Source organism: Dryobates pubescens, chromosome 6, assembly GCF_014839835.1.
Source record: "Dryobates pubescens isolate bDryPub1 chromosome 6, bDryPub1.pri, whole genome shotgun sequence".
Classification (NCBI taxonomy): Eukaryota; Metazoa; Chordata; class Aves; order Piciformes; family Picidae; genus Dryobates; species Dryobates pubescens.
The window spans coordinates 29,723,139-29,741,019 of NC_071617.1; the positions used below are offsets into that span (position 1 = coordinate 29,723,139).

General features: G+C 46.6%; 1 protein-coding gene across 3 annotated transcripts in view; it reads right to left on the reverse strand.

The window, feature by feature from the left end:
- TRIM67 (tripartite motif containing 67) overlaps window positions 1–17,582 on the reverse strand; it is a 38,002-nt gene extending 20,420 nt beyond the window's left edge. For all 3 annotated transcript variants that reach the window (XM_054162827.1, XM_054162826.1, XM_054162825.1), the window contains exons 1-4: window positions 16,469–17,582; window positions 7,603–7,698; window positions 2,665–2,787; window positions 1,264–1,374 (exon numbers count right to left, since the gene is read on the reverse strand). In XM_054162827.1, coding sequence (XP_054018802.1) covers window positions 1,264–1,374; window positions 2,665–2,787; window positions 7,603–7,698; window positions 16,469–17,380 — 1,242 coding nt within the window. In that variant the 5' untranslated portion in view covers window positions 17,381–17,582. The remainder of the gene's footprint in view (window positions 1–1,263; window positions 1,375–2,664; window positions 2,788–7,602; window positions 7,699–16,468) is intronic.
- Window positions 17,583–17,881: the final 299 nt, after the last annotated feature.

Here is a 17,881-nt window from a genome sequence, read left to right on the forward strand (position 1 = left end):
TGCCTTGGCTGTATTTCATTACCCTGACTGCTGGAGTAGTTGCTCTAAGTAACACAGTACTCCAGTGTTTATTGGTTGCCTGGAAAGCCTTATCAGATAAACCAGGAAAGGGTAAAAACAGAAGTATTTTTTTATAAAAGGTGACTGAAAAGAATGAAGCAACAAAGGTTACAGGAAAAGTAAACCAAAATGAAAATAGAACATGTATCTAGATAGCACATAGGTAAGACCTAAAGGTTTCATTTGTCCTACAGTATCCAACTGACAGTCTGCTAAGGTCTCTGTAGTCTTAAAATTAATAAACACTGCACATCCCCCACTCTTGCTTGAGACCAGACATAACAGCAACAATCAATCTGGAGTGCTACTAGGTTTAAGTCAGCTAGTTCTCATCCTGGGTTTGAAGGATGCTGTAACAGTCCCTGGACATTCACCCATTCATGTGTGCACAGCTGACAGCCACGAGCTACTTGATGTGCCTTTTTCCTTAGGCAATTAATAAGGCAACAAAACTAATAGGGCAATATAAAATAATTAATAAAAGCAATAGAATTAACGAGTCAAAATAATTAACTGGATGAGATGTTTTATCTCATCAATAGACACTTTCCCTGCTTGCATGCAAGAAACAATATTCTGTCAGGAACTTGTTGGCTAAGCCCTATTTTTCAAAGAGGGGTTACCTCGATTCTCCAGATTCAGGAGAGGTCTTGGAGCCCTTTGAGGTGCAAAACCCCCAGTGAAGCAAAGCTGCATGCAAGCCCTTAAGGCTGATTTCCTCACAGGGCAAAATGTATAAAGAACTCTTTCACATGGGAAAGGGTAATACAAAGGGGAGAAGCAAAAGGGGGAGAAGTACTGCTGAGTCATAGATCTCTCAAAACTCATCAGGGAGCTCTGTAAGACCCTGTGCTGTTTCTCAGGTGAAAACAAAATAATCTTCTGCAGGAAGTTACCATTAACTACATAGCATCTTTCTTCTGTTCCGGAAGGAAGGGTTGGCAAGAGGAAAGATAGCAGCAGTCAGGGAAGTGGTGTGATTGCTAGCTCCACGCTTCGGTAGAGTGCAGCTGGTCAAAGCCATCCCTTGCTAGGATGCTCATGCAGTCATCAGACTATCTGAGCTTTTAGACAGTACTAATGGGAGTTAAGGTGATCCTACCTTGGATGTGGAAGTGGCTAATTAATAAAGCTGTGCATTTTTAGATTTAACTCTCAACATCTTTAGGTTTTTTTTCCCCAGAAAATCAGAAAGAAAAATACCTGTAAAAACCCAGAGGGATCATTTTCTTTGATAACTTCTAGGCAGTACTCCATAAGCCCCGTTGACTGGCGTAGCTTCAGTGTGCAGTGATTTATCTGGTCCCAAACAACCTGGAAAACAAGCATCAGTACAGTTCTGACAACTGACTCGGCTTATGGTGAATTGTAGAAGATTATTTCAGAAGAAACAGCAAATGGAAAAGTGTGTTTAAGCTATGCTTAATTTAGCTGCCATATGGCCATTGCCATATCTCCATCAGCTACACTCATTTGCTCTGTACTGTAAATACCGATAATTAGCTTGGCAAAATGCTGTGCACAGGGAATCTCAATTTTCAGAGCAGATTAATTGCTCAAAGATCAGGCTTGCTCCAGGCACAGAATATGTTTCTGCATTTGTGGTATTCACATTTACAATCAAACTTCCACTAAAATCTGAGCTTTTGAAAAATCCTTCCCTTAAAAGGCAAATATTATAGTGGATAACTGCAGGAGTGCTTTCTTAAAGGCTATACTCTTACTGTTCTCTTCACAATTCACCACTGATCCTGCTCTTTTTAGGAACACATTACTGGGATTAAGAAATAAAAAAGCTGCATCTCATTTTTACAGATTTTAGACTTGATTCTGCTGCCACATGGCTGTAGATTAGTCCTAATAGCACCATGTTCAATAGCACAGCTCCTGAGGTACAACAGCCTAGCAGGAATGAACTGCAGGATCAGCTGTGCTGTTAGCAGTATGACCTAAGTGTTTGTTCTTGTTAAGCATTGGGGGGTTAAAATGATGAGCTCAGGTAGATTTTATTCTTTGTAAATGATATTAGATATTTCAATTCTTTCTCCTGTCTAAGACACTGTACTGTTACTGGCACTCAAAGTCACATGTGTTGTTCAACATTTCAAGAAAGGTGCCTATTCAGACAGTTTTTTGGTGTCTCTTGACTGCTACTTGGTTCAAACATTTATAGCTTTCTTCTCCCCACCTACCTTTACTGTTTCTTTAATATCTTTTGAGTGGCTGGAGTATTTCTGGATTTCTGAAGCTGCATCGCTTGAATTTTTGAGGTTTGAAGAGATAACAAAATCCCAGCATTTTACATGGGCAGAAGGTCCCAAAATCCAAACCACTCATAGGTTTCACTCATAAGCACCTCAAAAAATATCCCTAAACAATCAGATAAATGGAGACTGATGGCCTGATTCAACAAACTGATGAAGTATATGCTTAATTTTAAGTCTAGAAGAACAGTTCCACCAAACTGCTGAACTGGAACCTGCTGAGGGCCTTTAGGATTTGGTCTCTAGGAATCTCAATGGTGTAAAGGGATGGGGACTTGACAAAATATGCAGCAACACCAAGTAGCAACAACTGTGCTCAGCTGATGAGAGTTGTGCTCACCTTCAGCTTGTGCTCACGTTCTTTGGTCACCTTTGTGAGCAGTTTTGCCTTCTGTCGTGTTAATGCATCAACCAAGGCATCACATTGAGCGACAAGACAGGCTTCATAATCCAACCCGTTCTCCTAGAAGATAAGAGTCACACTCATTTAAGAAAACATATTTTACACTGAAGCTATTGCTCATTCTTATCTGATTTCTCTACACAGAAAAGATTTGGCATTTATGTTTCCTTTCTGATTTCATGGAATCACACAGAATCGCAGAATGGCAGGGGCTGGAAGGGACTTCTGAAGATCACTTAGTCCAACTCCCCATGACAGTGGCACCATCAATAGCTGCACACTATAATATGAAACAGTAAGATGCTATGTCATAAAGGTTTATTTAAAACCTTGATTTACTGGCACTTTCCAGACAAAAGATGTAGTACAACATAATGTCAAAGCTAAACCTAACGTACACAGTGCATGCATGTACATGCAGAAGAGGATTCTGCATTCTGTTTTAATTATCCCACTGTAGCAACTTTGAAATCACTGGCTCTACACCATGGCAATTAGAACAGAACTATGGACCAGCATTTGGTCTACAGGCTTATTGCAATGAAATTAGTTAGGTATGAAGCCCTAAGATATGTGTATTGCTCCAAGTATTGTTTTTAGAATAGCTATCACTTGGCAGGGGAGGCATGTATTTGATTAGATTAAGAAAGGGGAGGAAAAAAAAAAGGAATAAAAAAAGGTGTTTTTTCATTCACATTGTGACAAAACTCTCTGCTACAAAGAGGCCAGCATCTGAGGTATAACACACTAAGCCTTGAGTAGGGCCTGGGTATTCCCTGTCCTATCAATTTAGATCAAAGCATGCTACCACAGAAACCCATGCAGCTGTAGAAATCTGAGTAGATGGCACTATAAGATCCTGAGCTGCCCCTGCTCTTGGAATGGCTTTCTTTGGTCATGAAAGTGATGCTCTAGTACCCCATCAAAGGGAGGCTCTTCTTTGCTTCCTTTGTGCATGAGACTAGAAGGAAAAAGCTTTCAAGCTCCTCTTTCAGGAGATGCTCAGTTGTCCTATCAGCTTTCCTCCCAAATACCAAATACCACACACCCCAAAAAGACAAAAAAAGGCATTAAATGTTGAGATTTTAAACACATGCTGAAGAATCATCATCTCTTGTGGTCACTGTACACTCCAAACTCTATACTACCTCCACAGCTCTTCTGTTTATGTTCTTTCTTTTCTGTTTTGTTCATGTGCATTTTCTTCATTCTTTTGAGAGCAGTATTTTCAGCACTGTATTCCCTCCCCTCACTGCAATCTATGCATCCCATTCTCCAGTTGAAGGATGCAGGCCACTCTACCCTGAGAGACCCCCATCACAGTCCTATACCTGCCAGCAAGATGGGTGTGGGGAGATACCAGACAGCTCAGTTACTGTTCACAGGTTTGCCTTAAAAGTCTTCCTGTTTGTGTCTCTCACTCCTCAGCTTATATCACACCCAACTCCCCCTTACGCCCATTTCCACCCAACTACTCTTGAAGTGCTGGTTTGTGTACAGAGCCTGAATCAGATGCTGTAGTACATCGTTTCTCTCCATTTTATGCTCACATATCAAACAGGGTGTTTGGCAATATGCCTCTTTTGAGTGAGAAAGAATGAAATTGTTACAGCAGATGGGAAAATGTGAAAATCAGATAATGACAGTGACAGAAGCAAGAAAGCAACAGTGGTGATGAGGAGGCAGTTTCTGAAAAGGCCAAGAGATTTTAAAGTAACCTCAGAAAAGAGGAGGGAATGAAAAAAAAGAAGAGGGAATCCAAAGATCTTCAAGTAGGGAAAAGAAAAGTATATTATGAATTTGCAAATTGCCCCAGGCAAGATAAAACCACAGCTCCTGGTAGCTCTGAAAAACTCAGAGAGGAGATAAAGCATGGAGATGGTTGTCTGGTCTGCCATGCATTAAAACTGCATAGTAAAATGTACATCTTGCTCAGTCCTCTGCGTAAGCATACATTTAAAAGAAACTTTTGCTGTGGGGTAAATGCCTGCATGCGTGTGTGGCAACCATCATAGACTTCAATTAGAAGTAACCTCCTCTGAGATACCCCATGGTTCTGGGCATAAATTTACACACAAAGACTACAACTATTTCTCCCAACTAACAGTCCAGGAATTCTTCTTTTTATTCAAATGTCAAAAGGCACAGATCAGCTGATGGCATGTCTAAACTCTTTACCCTCAAATAATGCATCTGTACCAAACCTGCTGACCAGGAGTATTCCCCGGTATGTGCTATCATCAAATGCTGCTTGAGCATCACCTGGAAAGAGTTCAGCTGTCACAGAAGAAAATCATGCCAGGGGAGCTCATTTAGGATTAAAGTGTACAGGTGACTGTCTCAAAGCTGTGCCTTAGACTTGTTTTACTTAGGCATAAATATGCAGCAAATTAGTTTTGCTGGCTTGGTTTGCTAAAATCAATGGCCTCACTCAGACGCACGATGGACCCTGGCTCAAAATGCAAGGGTCAGATTCTGCTCTGTGTCCAGACATAACGAAATGTTAGAGCATGACTGCTGTATACAATTTCCTCTTTTGAGTTCTCCTCTAGCATTTTAGGCACTGAGCAGCATCAAGTAAATGGCTTGGTCTTTTGATCTAATTGTAGCAGCTCCCTTATGCAGAGCAATTTGGTAGGGACTGTATTGAACACATTAAAGAATTTTATAGCAGAGTCATAAATAGTTGATACAGGCCACCCTTAGGTTTTGGGAGGGAAAAATGCACTTTTAATGGAGCTAGGTGACTGAAAAAAAAGATTGGTGATAGACTACTCTTTGGGATGAGTTATCCCATCCTATAATCACTGTTCACACTTATATGAAGAACTGCTCTCTAGAGATGCCTGTCCTTCACCTTGGACAATGAAAGAAGACTAAATTACTATGTTAGATTGGCTTTTTTGTTTGGTTGGTTGGGTTTTTTTTACCCAGTTTCTCAGCCTTGGTTTGTTTGCCTCCCCATGTGACCACAGAGGACTGTGAGGGTGGGTAGCCAGGCAGCCCTGCAACATCTGGCTGTGAATTCATCATCTGGAGTGTTAAGTGGATTTTTAAAATTATTAAATTCTAAACTAAACACAGATTTTTGAACTTTTCTTTTGTCTTTCTGTTACTAACAAGCACAGGACTTGCTTATTGATGAAAGATGACCAAGCAGCAGAGTGGACATATCGTAGAGGAGATGGTGTATGTGCCACAGAAAACTCACAGCTGCGGAGCACCACCGCTGCATATCACAGTATCACAGTATCACAGTATAACAAAGGTTGGAAGAGACCCCAAGGATCATCAAGTCCAACCTGTCCCAACAGACCTCACAACTAGACCATGGCACCAAGTGCCACATCCAATCTCCCCTTGAACACCTCCAGGGACGGCGACTCCACCACCTCCCTGGGCAGCCCATTCCAATGATGAATGACTCGCTCAGTGAAGAACTTTTTCCTCACTTCGAGTCTAAGCCTCCCCTGGCACAGCTTGAGACTGTGTCCCCTTGTTCTGGTGCTGGTTGCCTGGGAGAAGAGACCAACCCCTTCCTGTCTACAACCACCTTTCAGGTACATACATAGAATAAACCAGGTTGGAAGAGACCTTCAAGATCATCGCGTCCAACCCATCAACCAATCCAACACCGCCCAAACAACTAACCCACGGCACCAAGCACCCCGTCAAGTCTTCTCCTAAAAACCTCCAGTGATGGCGACTCCACCACCTCCCCAGGCAGCCCATTCCAATGGGCAATCACTCTTTCTGTATAGAACTTTTTTCTAACATCCAGCCTGAACCTCCCCTGGCGCAGCCTGAGACTGTGTCCTCTTGTTCTGGTACTGCTTGCCTGGGAGAAGAGACCAACATCCGTCTCTCTACAACCTCCCTTCAGGTAGTTGTAGAGAGCAATAAGGTCACCCCTGAGTCTCCTCTTCTCCAGGCTAAGCAACCCCAGCTCCCTCAGCCTCTCCTCGTAGGGCTTATGTTCCAAACCCCTCACCAACTTTGTTGCTCTTCTCTGGACTCGTTCCAGCAAGTCAACATCCTTCCTAAACTGAGGGGCCCAGAACTGGACACAGTACTCGAGGTGCGGCCTAACCAGTGCAGTGTACAGGGGCAATGAGGTCACCCCTGATCCTTCTCTTCTCCAGGATAAACATATATAACAAGTGTCCCCTCCTTGGCACTGCACAGCTCAGACTACAGTGGCACATTTCCAGCCACACACTGCAGGATGAAAAGGACCTTGAGGATGCGCTGACCTCCAGCACTGAGGAGTCCTAATTTGGTTGAAATTGGAACTTGATTTCTTTTAGGTTTGTGCCCTCAATTACTGCACTCACCATGAGCCCTATTCCAACTATTAATGCTGGGTAATTATAGGCACGAAAACATCTTCTGCTTCAATAAATGACCACATCAATTTAGCAGCATTTGTTTCTTCATCTTTTTTTTTTTACTTCCTACAAATAGACTGGTTGACTGGATCTTGTCAACAAATAAGCACAATTTTTTAGAAAATGTAAAATAAAAACCAAGTAGAACATTTTTGAATGTGTTGAATGTGCCTAAATGTCCAATTCAAGGAACCGCAGTCAGGAAAGAACCCACAAGCGTGACCAATGAATTCAATCAAATACTAATCCACACAGCTCAGGTGTCCAGCATTGAGTATCAACTTCTTGCAATAAACAGCAGTCTAGAAGCTAAGAGGGGCTTACAGGCATTATTTGATGAATAATTTTGCCTAGCAAATCCATTCAAGAAAGGTTAGATTATTCCAGGAATGATGAGAAGAACACAGGAGACAAAGTAATCAAATAAATTATTCACTCAGTTCTACTGATTACTGTATTATCAAAACAGAAAACATTCTACACTTACCTGGATCTGCTGCAATAAATTTTTCAATTGAACCAGAAATTCCTTAGCTTCTTTTGCTTTATCTGAAACACCATTTAAAGCCTGAGACAGCTGTGCCTAAAAGAAAAAAGAAAGAGGGAAAAAATCAGGGAAAATTAGAGATAAAACGTAAATGTGTTTCTTACTAATCCCTGGTTGTGATGATTAATAATGTGTTAAAAGGCTTACTGGCTGTCAGACGTATTCTTACACGCAGAGAGTGTTTGTACTAGTAAAGAATGGTTAAGATTTTAATTATGGTAAGCTTTAATAAAGGTGAAATATGCATGTGGGAGCAGTTGAGTATTACGTCTGCACATTCCACTTTATTGCAGTGACTTGGTAAGTCAAAATCCTTTTTTGTAAGACAACTACCCACATATATAAGGAGATAATAGTCTTATACTTACGTAGCAGCATTTGTCATGCTGAAAAAAACCCCAAGTGCTTTCCAAAATAGCACTTTTCTTAATTAAAGCCTGAATTCTTTACAAATGTAGTAGATCCTACCAAACCTGAGATACACTAGGACTTCGAGACAAATCTGCATTTTCAGACTTTATAGTAATGTCACTTTGTGGCTTCACTTTCCCATACTCCAACAAGAGTTAATCTTTCTGCAATAGTTGGAAAAACTCTTCCTCTAACTTTTGTTTGGTGAGACATATGTAATATGTCTTCTGTAAGCACACCCTGAAGACCTAACTTCTCCTTTCCTCACCTTTCACCTGAGACCTCTAAGCCAAACCACAGGCTTTTTGATGATCTTTAAGATGGGGAGGGAATGGCAGTTCTGAAGGAAATGGCAGCCCCAGAACCACCACGACCAGAGCAACCCTGATGCAGCTTCTCTGGAAGCCTGCCTCTGATTACAGAAACTGTGGGGATTGAAGAAGTCAAAGAGTCAATCACTGTTGAGCCTGAAACACAGTGTACTGATAAAGAAACAGACACCCTCATTAAGAGAGACCTTAGGAAGTACCAGGATAGAGAGCAGATGATGGACACCTGGTGTTGACTTCAGTGGTGTAATTAGTTTGAAATGCTCAGCCAATGACCATTTAGGTAAGTTTTGTTTTGCTAGAATGGAAAAGTACTGCTAGAACCATGCTTGCTTTGTGCTGTGGTAGAAAGACTATATAAGCCATGTGTTCTCACAATAAAGTGGATCCTGCCCTTTTCTCTTAGCTATCCAGTGTCAAGCCTCTCCTTCATAGACACCACAAGGGTCTGTGCCTCAGTATGCCACAAGAAACTATTGCTCTGCCTGTCAGTCCATGCAGACACAATACGAATGTGTTACCAGACAGGTCCCATTGTGAGAGTTCTACTGGTTAGACATTCTCTTTGTGGGCCTTCTCCTGAGACAGATTTGGGAACTGCCTGTGGGAAGTGAGTACAAGCCCTGACTGGGAGCTGAGACTGAATTATAGAGAAAGAAGCCATCCTACGTTTTCTTTTCCTGATATGCACACAACTTTTCCCTTTTAGCCCAGTTGTAGGTACTACATTAGTGCCAAACTTTACTACAACTCATTTGTAACAAATGCAACAAGGTGGAACCAGCATACTCCAGAGCAACTGGGAAAGAAGTGACAAGGCAAAAGCATGGCATGCTCTGTATTGACTGGAATGAACAAATTGTCCCAGGAGGACAAGGGCTCCTTTCTTTCAAATCAAAACCAATGGCTGATCCCAACAAAAGTGAAACTTCCACTTTTCCAGCATTGGCCCTGGCTCTGGTATCATTTTGAAGTGCACTTCACCAGATAAGAAGAGCCAAAAGCTTTATATGGGCATCACAGCAGCCATAGCAAAACTGAGTCATTGCTGACAACCTGTAGCCAGCATATGTACCAGTGTCAATTAGCACAGTCACTCCTGGCTCCCAGCACGCACCCACTGCAAAGAGCTTCAATAGAAACTCAACAACTCATTGTTCAAAGGGCTTGTAAGAGAACTGCCATGTTCATTAAAGCCTGTGGTTGCATTAACACAACTGCAGCTTGAAGCCAAGAAGACTAGATCCCCACTTAAGGATAATAGCCTTGCTTTTCAAAGTATTTGTAAAACATACCTTACAAAGCAGTGGAATTTAGTCATACAGTTCCCTTTAAAATCAAATGGAGCTACATGACTAAGCTCTCAGTAAACCAACCAAGGCATAACAAACGCCCTGTACACTCAGAGCCATCTTTTGTGCTGCAGAAACGTTTAATGGAAGCCAAAGTGAAATGTTACAAGCACCACTGACTGTGACTGGTAATTCCTGAGAGAGTATTCTGCCTGGTGTTATTTACCTGATCTTGCAACTAACAACATGGATGCTGGAGATGGATACCAAGTTTCTGCTTCAAACAGAGGAACAGAGAGATAACAAGGGTGTGTAATTAAACTCAAATGGGCACAGAAGACAGCTGCTTCCTTTGATGTTGGAAAATGAACCAGATAACACCCATGTCTTTTTTCAACCTAACAGTTCATGCTCATTTAACTTGTTTTCTCTCCATCTCCCTTTAGCAGCAGATTGACTATTGATTAGATAAGCTTGCCCTGACACTGAATTCCAAAATACCCCACATGTTTTTGGGAACACAGTTCTCTAAGCCAGCACAGAAAAGCAGGCATTTGGACTCCAACACCTACCTTCAAATTCTTGCCTGCCTGCCCTTGACAGACCTAATTCACCTGTGCCTTTTTTCAGCATTTTGGTACTTACATATACCAGACTATGTCTATAAATATCTGAGGGGTGGGTGTCAGGATGAAGGTGCCAGTCTCTTGTTCAGTGCTGCCCAGTGACAGGACAAGGAACAGTGGGTACAAGCTAGAACACAGGAGGTTCCACGCCACTCTTTACAGTGAGCGTGACAGAGCACTGGAACAGGCTGCCCAGACAGGTTGTGGAGCCGCCTTCTCTTGAGACTTTCAAACCAGCCTGGATATGTTCCTTTGCAGCCTGTCCTAGGTGCTCCTGATTTTGGCAAGGGGGTTAGACATGATGATCTCTGGAGGTCCCTTCCAACCCCTGTCATTCTGTGAAATGGCCCTGGCAGCCCTTCTTAGGTGAAGAATACCAGTCACTGGCCTTAGAAGGAGATAAACAGGTGATTATCAGTTGATGGTGAAAAACTGTCAGTCGGCCAAATATATTAGGTTAAGAAGGCTTACATACACACCCTTCCAGCTGCCTCTACCCACTACACCTGGAGCATCTGGAGAGAACACATGAACCTTGAATTATGTTTGGCCTACCACTCAATGTAAGTAATTAATGGTTTGGCAAAAGTAACTACAGGTAATAAACTTGTAGAAATTGCTGTATTTGAGAACTACCTTTAAGCAGAAGGATCTAACTCCAAAATAATTTATGCTGAATGAATGTGAGCTGACAATTTAAGCTGTCTGGCTATATGGTTCCATATTTATTTTCTGCTCCAGGAAAAATAATACTCACAAGAACACAGTTTTAGAGTCCCACAATCAGTTAACTTTCAATACTTTTTTCCTTTCACTAGATTTTTTACATTGGTTCTGTAAATCAAAACAAAAGCCACATTCTGTGATACCTTAGTCTGATAAAAAATGCAATAAAAATACAAACCATCAGGGTACCGTTCACTCTTTCAGCAATATTTGACAGTAGGAAAGGGGGAAAAAAATAACTGTGAGCTTTGATTACATCAGACTTTATCACATTGTTTAAAAAGCCATCAAATAGTTTTAACTCAAAGTAGACCATAATACAGCACAAGCTGGCCTCTCACACTCTCCAAAACATCAGCCACACTTGAACAGTGAACTCAGTCCCTGCTCACTGAAATAAATCTTCTCAGAAGTGGATTCTGCCACTGGCATCTGCCTCTTCTGGGCCAAGAGGACTCCTCTGCACAAATACCCATGATGCTAGCTAGGAACAGGTGGCTGAGCTCTTGGTAGAGCCTTCAAAGTGTAACACATACTGAAGATGGACAAACAACAAGGGCAAATCACCCTAAAGGGTATCTTTTTGAATCTTAGTATCAAAAGCCATTTTTTCACTTGGACAAACATCTTAGCCTAGTTTCGCTCAGTCACTCCATGGCTGAGGGACCATGAGACAAGTCTTGATTTTGTCCTCTCCTGAAGTGTCTGAAAGGATCTCTTTGTGCTTCCTTCACTGGTGACTGCAGCGGAGAGGGGAGAGATGAAGGGAATCCTGAGGCCAGTAGAGCTGTCTGAGTGCTCTTTGCACAGCTCTGGGGGAAGTCCTATCACCCTAATACAGCAGGAAATTCTAAAAGGACTGCTCTCACCACTCAACGGTTGAAGTCCCTTTTCTATGTTCTTACATACTAATAAATAATTTTTCCAGGGTCCACCATTCTTAGCAAAAAAGAGCTGACTCCATACACTCTTCCAAATTCTAAGGTCATGTCATGCTCTTTACTCAAGTTTTTGCAGTTTTGCTTCCAACAAGCAGAGCCTGGTCAAGTAATCCAGCAACTCTACCAGATCCTGGTAAATGCACTGTGCAGCAAAAGTGGCTGACTCTGATGCCTCTCCCAGGGCTCCAGGGAAGGCCAAGGAGCATCACTTGAAGGAAATCATACTGTGACATTTTGTGAATTAGAAAAAGCTTTACTTTTCCCCAGATCCCTTCCATCCTACAATTACTTCTTCATTGCTGTGTCATGAAGGTCCCTCCAGCAATTCCTCTTGGCCTCTTTGGGAACCAAGTGGCAAGAGAGACCTCTCTGAGGCGTAGGAAACTTCTCTGTAAACATTCCATGAGAATACATAGAATACATAGAATACATAGAATAAACCAGGTTGGAAGAGACCTTCAAGATCATCGCGTCCAACCCATCAACCAATCCAACTCTGCCCAAGCAACTAACCCACAGCACCAAGTACCCCGTCAAGTCTTCTCCTAAAAACCTCCAGTGATGGTGACTCCACCACCTCCCCAGGCAGCCCATTCCAATGTGCAATCACTCTTTCTGTATAGAACTTTTTTCTAACATCCAGCCTGTATCTCCCCTGGCGCAGCCTGAGACTGTGTCCTCTTGTTCTGGTACTGCTTGCCTGGGAGAAGAGACCAACATCTGTCTGTCTACAACCTCCCTTCAGGTAGTTGTAGAGAGTAATAAGGTCACCCCTGAGTCTCCTCTTCTCCAGGCTAAGCAACCCCAGCTCCCTCAGCCTCTCCTCGTAGGGCTTATGTTCCAAACCCCTCACCAACTTTGTTGCTCTTCTCTGGACTCGTTCCAGCAAGTCAACATCCTTCCTAAACTGAGGGGCCCAGAACTGGACACAGTACTCGAGGTGCGGCCTAACCAGTGCAGTGTACAGGGGCAGAATGACCTCCCTGCTCCTGCTGGCCACACTGTTCCTGATGCAGGCCAGGATGCCATTGGCCCTCTTAGCTGCCTGGGCACACTGCAGGCTCATGTTCAGTCTACCGTCGACCAGCACCCCCAGGTCCCTCTCAGCCTGACTGCTTTCCAGCCACTCTGACCCCAGCCTGTAGCTCTGCATGGGGTTGCTGTGGCCAATGTGCAGAACCCGGCACTTGGATGTGTTAAATCTCATGCCATTGGACTCTGCCCATCTGCCCAGCCTGTCGAGGTCCCTCTGCAGAGCCTCTCTACCCTCCAGCAGATCAACTCCTGCCCCCAGCTTGGTGTCGTCAGCAAATTTACTGATGATGGACTCGATGCCCTCGTCCAGATCATCAATAAAGATGTTAAAGAGCAAGGGGCCCAGTACTGATCCCTGGGGCACACCACTGGTGACTGGCTGCCAGCTGGATGTGGCACCATTCACTACCACTCTCTGGGCTCGGCCCTCCAGCCAGTTCCTAACCCATCGCAGTGTGCTCCCATCCAAGCCATGGGCTGACAGCTTGGCCAGGAGTTTGCTATGGGGAACGGTGTCAAAGGCCTTGCTGAGGTCCAGGTAGACTACATCCACAGGCCTCCCCACATCCACCAGGCGGGTCACCTGATCATAGAAGGAGATCAGGTTGGTCAGGCAGGACCTGCCCTTCCTAAACCCATGCTGGCTGGGCCTGATCCCTTGGCCATCCTCTAAGTGTTGCGTGATTGCACTCAGGATGACCTGCTCCATAATCTTTCCTGGCACTGAGGTCAGGCTGACAGGCCTGTAATTCCCTGGCTCATCCAACCGGCCCTTCTTGTGGATGGGTACCACGTTGGCCAGCTTCCAGTCAGCTGGGATCTCTCCAGTGAGCCAGGACTGATGAAAAATAATGGAGAGTGGCTTGGCCAGCTCATCTGCCAGCTCTCTCAGCACCTTAGGATGGATCCCATCTGGTCCCATGGACTTGTGGGGGTCCAAGCTGCTGAGGAGAGCTCCTATCACTTGCTCATGGAACACAGGGAAACCATGCAGCTCCCTGGCTCCCTCTGCCAGTTCTGCAGGCCAGCTGTCTGGTAGACGTTCTTTCCAGCTAGTAAAAACTGAGGTAAAGAAGGTGTTAAGTACCTCTGCCTTTTCCTCATCCTGTGTTACAACATTTCCTTCCATGTCAACCAAGGAGTGGAGGTTGTCCCTGCCCTTCCTCTTGCTATTAATATATTTATAGAAGGACTTTTTGTTGTCCTTCACATCAGAGGCCAGTTTAAGTTCCAAATATGCTTTTGCCTCCCTAATTTTCCTCCTACATGCCCTAGCAACCTCTTTAAACATTCCATGGGTTGCCTCACCTTTCTTCCAAAGATTATACACCCTCTTTTTTTCCCTTAGTTCAATTAAAAGTTCATTACACAGCCAGGCTGGCCGTCTGCCCCGGCGGCTCCTCTTCCGGCACATTGGCACAGCCTGCTCCTGAGCCTTCATCAGCTCTTTCTTGAAGCAGGTCCAGCCCTCCTGGACCCCTTTATTTTTAAGGGCTTTCTCCCAAGGAACCCTCTGAATTATTTCCTTGAGCAACCTGAAGTCCGCCCTCCGGAAGTCCAGAGTGGAGGTCTTCTTGCTGGCCCTCTTAGCTTGACTGAATACTGAAAATTCTATTATTTCATGGTCACTGGCCCCTAAACAGCCTCCGACCACCACATCACCCACCAGCCCTTCCCTGTTGGTGAAGAGGAGGTCAAGCATAGCCTTGCCCCTGGTAGGCTCACGCAGCACCTGGGATAAGAAGCTGTCCTCTATGCAGTCTAAGAACCTCCTAGACTGCCTCCTCTCTGCTGTGTTGAGATCCCAGCAGATGTCAGGCAGGTTGAAGTCGCCCATGAGGACAAGGTCAGGAGATCTTGAGACAGCCTTAAGCTGTCTATAGAATGCTTCGTCGACATCATCCTCCTGGTTGGGTGGTCTATAACAGACTCCAACCAGGATGTCTGCCCTACCGGTCTTCCCTCTAATTCTTGCCCACAAGCATTCAACCTGATTGTCCCTAATCTCTAGCTCAATGGCATCTAGTGCCTCCCTGATGTACAGGGCCACCCCTCCACCCCTTCTTCCTTGTCTATCTCTCCTGAAAAGCCTGTAGCCATCAATTGCAGCACTCCAGTCATGTGAGCTATCCCACCACGTCTCCGTGATGGCAACTACGTCATAACTTTCCTGCTGCAACAAGGCTTCCAGCTCCTCTTGTTTGTTTCCCATGCTTCGTGCATTAGTGTACATGCACCTCAGCTGGGCTGCTGGTTTGGCCTCTGACCCTAGCTTACTGCCCCCAGACTCTTGCCTGAGGGGACTAGTTTCAGCCCCTCCCCCCTTCGAAACTAGTTTAAAGCCCTGTCGATGAGAGCTGCCAGTTCCCTCCCCAGAATCTTTTTACCTTTGGGGGACAGGCCATTCTCATATACTGTGACCTTTCCCCTTCTTTGGGACAGATGTACTCCATCTGTTGCCAGGTGGCCTGGTGCAGTAGAAATTTTACCAAGATCAAAAAACCCAAAATTCTTTTGTCTGCACCAGCCTCTAAGCCACTTGTTGATTATGGCTGCTGTCCTGTTCCTTGTGGTATTCCCTCCTGCAACTAAGGGTATTGAGGAAAAAATTATTTGAGCACCTGTCCCCTCAACCAGATCTCCCAGGGCCCTGAAATCATTTTTGATAGCCCTGGGAGTTCTGACTACAACATCATCATTCCCTATCTGCATAAGTATCAAGGGATAATAGTCAGAAGGCTGTACCAGCCTGGGTAGCCTTCTAGTAACATCATTAATTTGGGCTCCAGGGAGACAACAGAGTTCCCTATGAGATGGGTCTGGCCGACAAATGGGGCCCTCCATTCCCCTCAGAAGTGAATCACCAATAACAATTACCCTCCTCTTTTTCTTGAGGGAGCAGGTCCTGATGCCAGGGGAGGGTTGTTTAACCTTAGGCTGTGGCCCTGGGCCCTGGGCCACTCTTTCTCATTGACAAGTGGTGGGAAATGGTTGGGGCAGCTTGCATTGAGCCCCAGGTGAAAGAGAGGTGGTGAAAGGAAGGAAGGACCATCCTGTCTCCTCACAGGCAGCTGCTTCCACCCACAAAAGGATGGATGGCCAAAAACACTGTGGAACGCACACAAGTTAGTGAGACTCGCTAACCCCAGGTGTCAGGTGTCTGCCTGAGGTGTGGTTGAGCCTAAGATTTGCTGGTTAAGGTGAGGCAAATATGGGAGGGAATCTGTGGTTTTTCTAACCCTGAGCAGAAGCTGTGGGGTTGCTAGGCAGTCAGGATAGACCAGAGAGCTAAGAGCACTGTGCCACGGGGAAAAAAGTCCGGGAGGATGATGGGCATGAGTAGCTTCAGATTCCACAAACTCCAACCAGAAGTCCGGGCATTGGGATGCACAAACCCCAGCACCAAGAGCTGCTGCAGCTCCTCCTGGCCGGCCGACGGGACTCACCTTGTGCTGCTTCCACATGGCGCCCAGGGCCTTCACCTCGTGCTTGCCATGCTTGCCTTCCTCCAGGCACTGGTAGCAGACGGGACTGCGGCAGCTCACGCAGTACATACTGTAGTTCTCCAGGTCGTGCTCGGCGCACGTCGGCAGCTTGCGGCCACCGCCCGCCCCTTTCCCGTCCCCGTCGCCGCCGCCGCCGCCGCCGCCGGGGGCGCCCGGGTGTGCGGGTGGGGGCACCAGGCGGTGCTTGGCGAAGGGCCCGCGGGCTGGGTGGCAGCGGAGCTGGCAGGCAGCGCAGTACAGCACCTCGCACTGTTCGCACAGCACCGCGGCCGGCTCGGGCGGACTGCGGTCGCAGAGCTGGCATTTGGCCGTGGCGGCGGCGCGGCCCTGCTGGTAGCGCTGCACGATGGCCTCCAGCAGCCGGTTGCGCTGGAAGCCGCGGAGCCCACGCTGGTCCAGGGAAGCACTCCGGTGGCACTGCGGGCAGGTGAGGGAGGAGCTGGCGGGGCCGGCTCCCCGCGGCGCCGCCGCTGATCCTGGTGGTGCCGGCACTAGCGGCAGCACCCGCACGCCGTTGGGGGACTTGAGGCTAGGCGCGTAGGAGCCATAGCCGCTGTCGGTCTCGCTGTACAGGCTCAGCTTGTCCGCGTGGTCACCGCCGCCGCCCGCCGCGCACTCCGAGTCCAGGCAGGCGGCGGAGCCCGCGGACGCTCCCGGCCCCGGCGCAGCGGCGGCGGTGGCAGGCGGCATGGAACTCCGCGGGTGAAGCAAGGGCGGTAGGTGCTGCTCGCTTTCCGGGGTCTGCACGGCGATGGTGCGGGCGCAGGGCAGGCAGACATTGTGCGAGCAGGGCAGGATGATGGGCTCCCGGAACAGCGAGCCGCACACCGGGCACTTCAGTTCCTCTTCCATGGCCGCAGCGCGGCTTTGTGTGCGGGGCGCGGTGGGCTCAGGCCGGAGGCGCGGGGTCGCCGCCGGTTCCCCCCATCCCCCTCGGCGTCCTTCGCCGCGTACCTCTCCTCTGGGCGCCGGGGCGAGGCCAGGAGGGCTCCGGCCCTGGCTCTCGCGCCGCCGTGTTCAGCACCCGCCAGGGACAGACAGCTCCGCGCCGCGGGGCCGGGACCGGAGAAGCCTTTCAGCGACCGAAGGCTGCGCGGGGCGAGGGAAAGGCTCCCTCACGCCCGTGTCTCGGACAGGGAGCGCGATGGGGCTGTTTTAAGGTTGGTGGCATAGAGTAATAATATATGGGGAAGGGAGGCGGGGGAGGAGGGAGGGCAGGAGTAGGAAGGGGCGGGAGGAGCCCTTTCCAGCAAATAAGTGGGCGCGCTCTCTGCGGCTGGGGACGGCGAAAACAGTTTTTAAAGGGTCTCCCTACAGCTACGTCTTTATATGTTTCAGTAAAACCGTTATTTG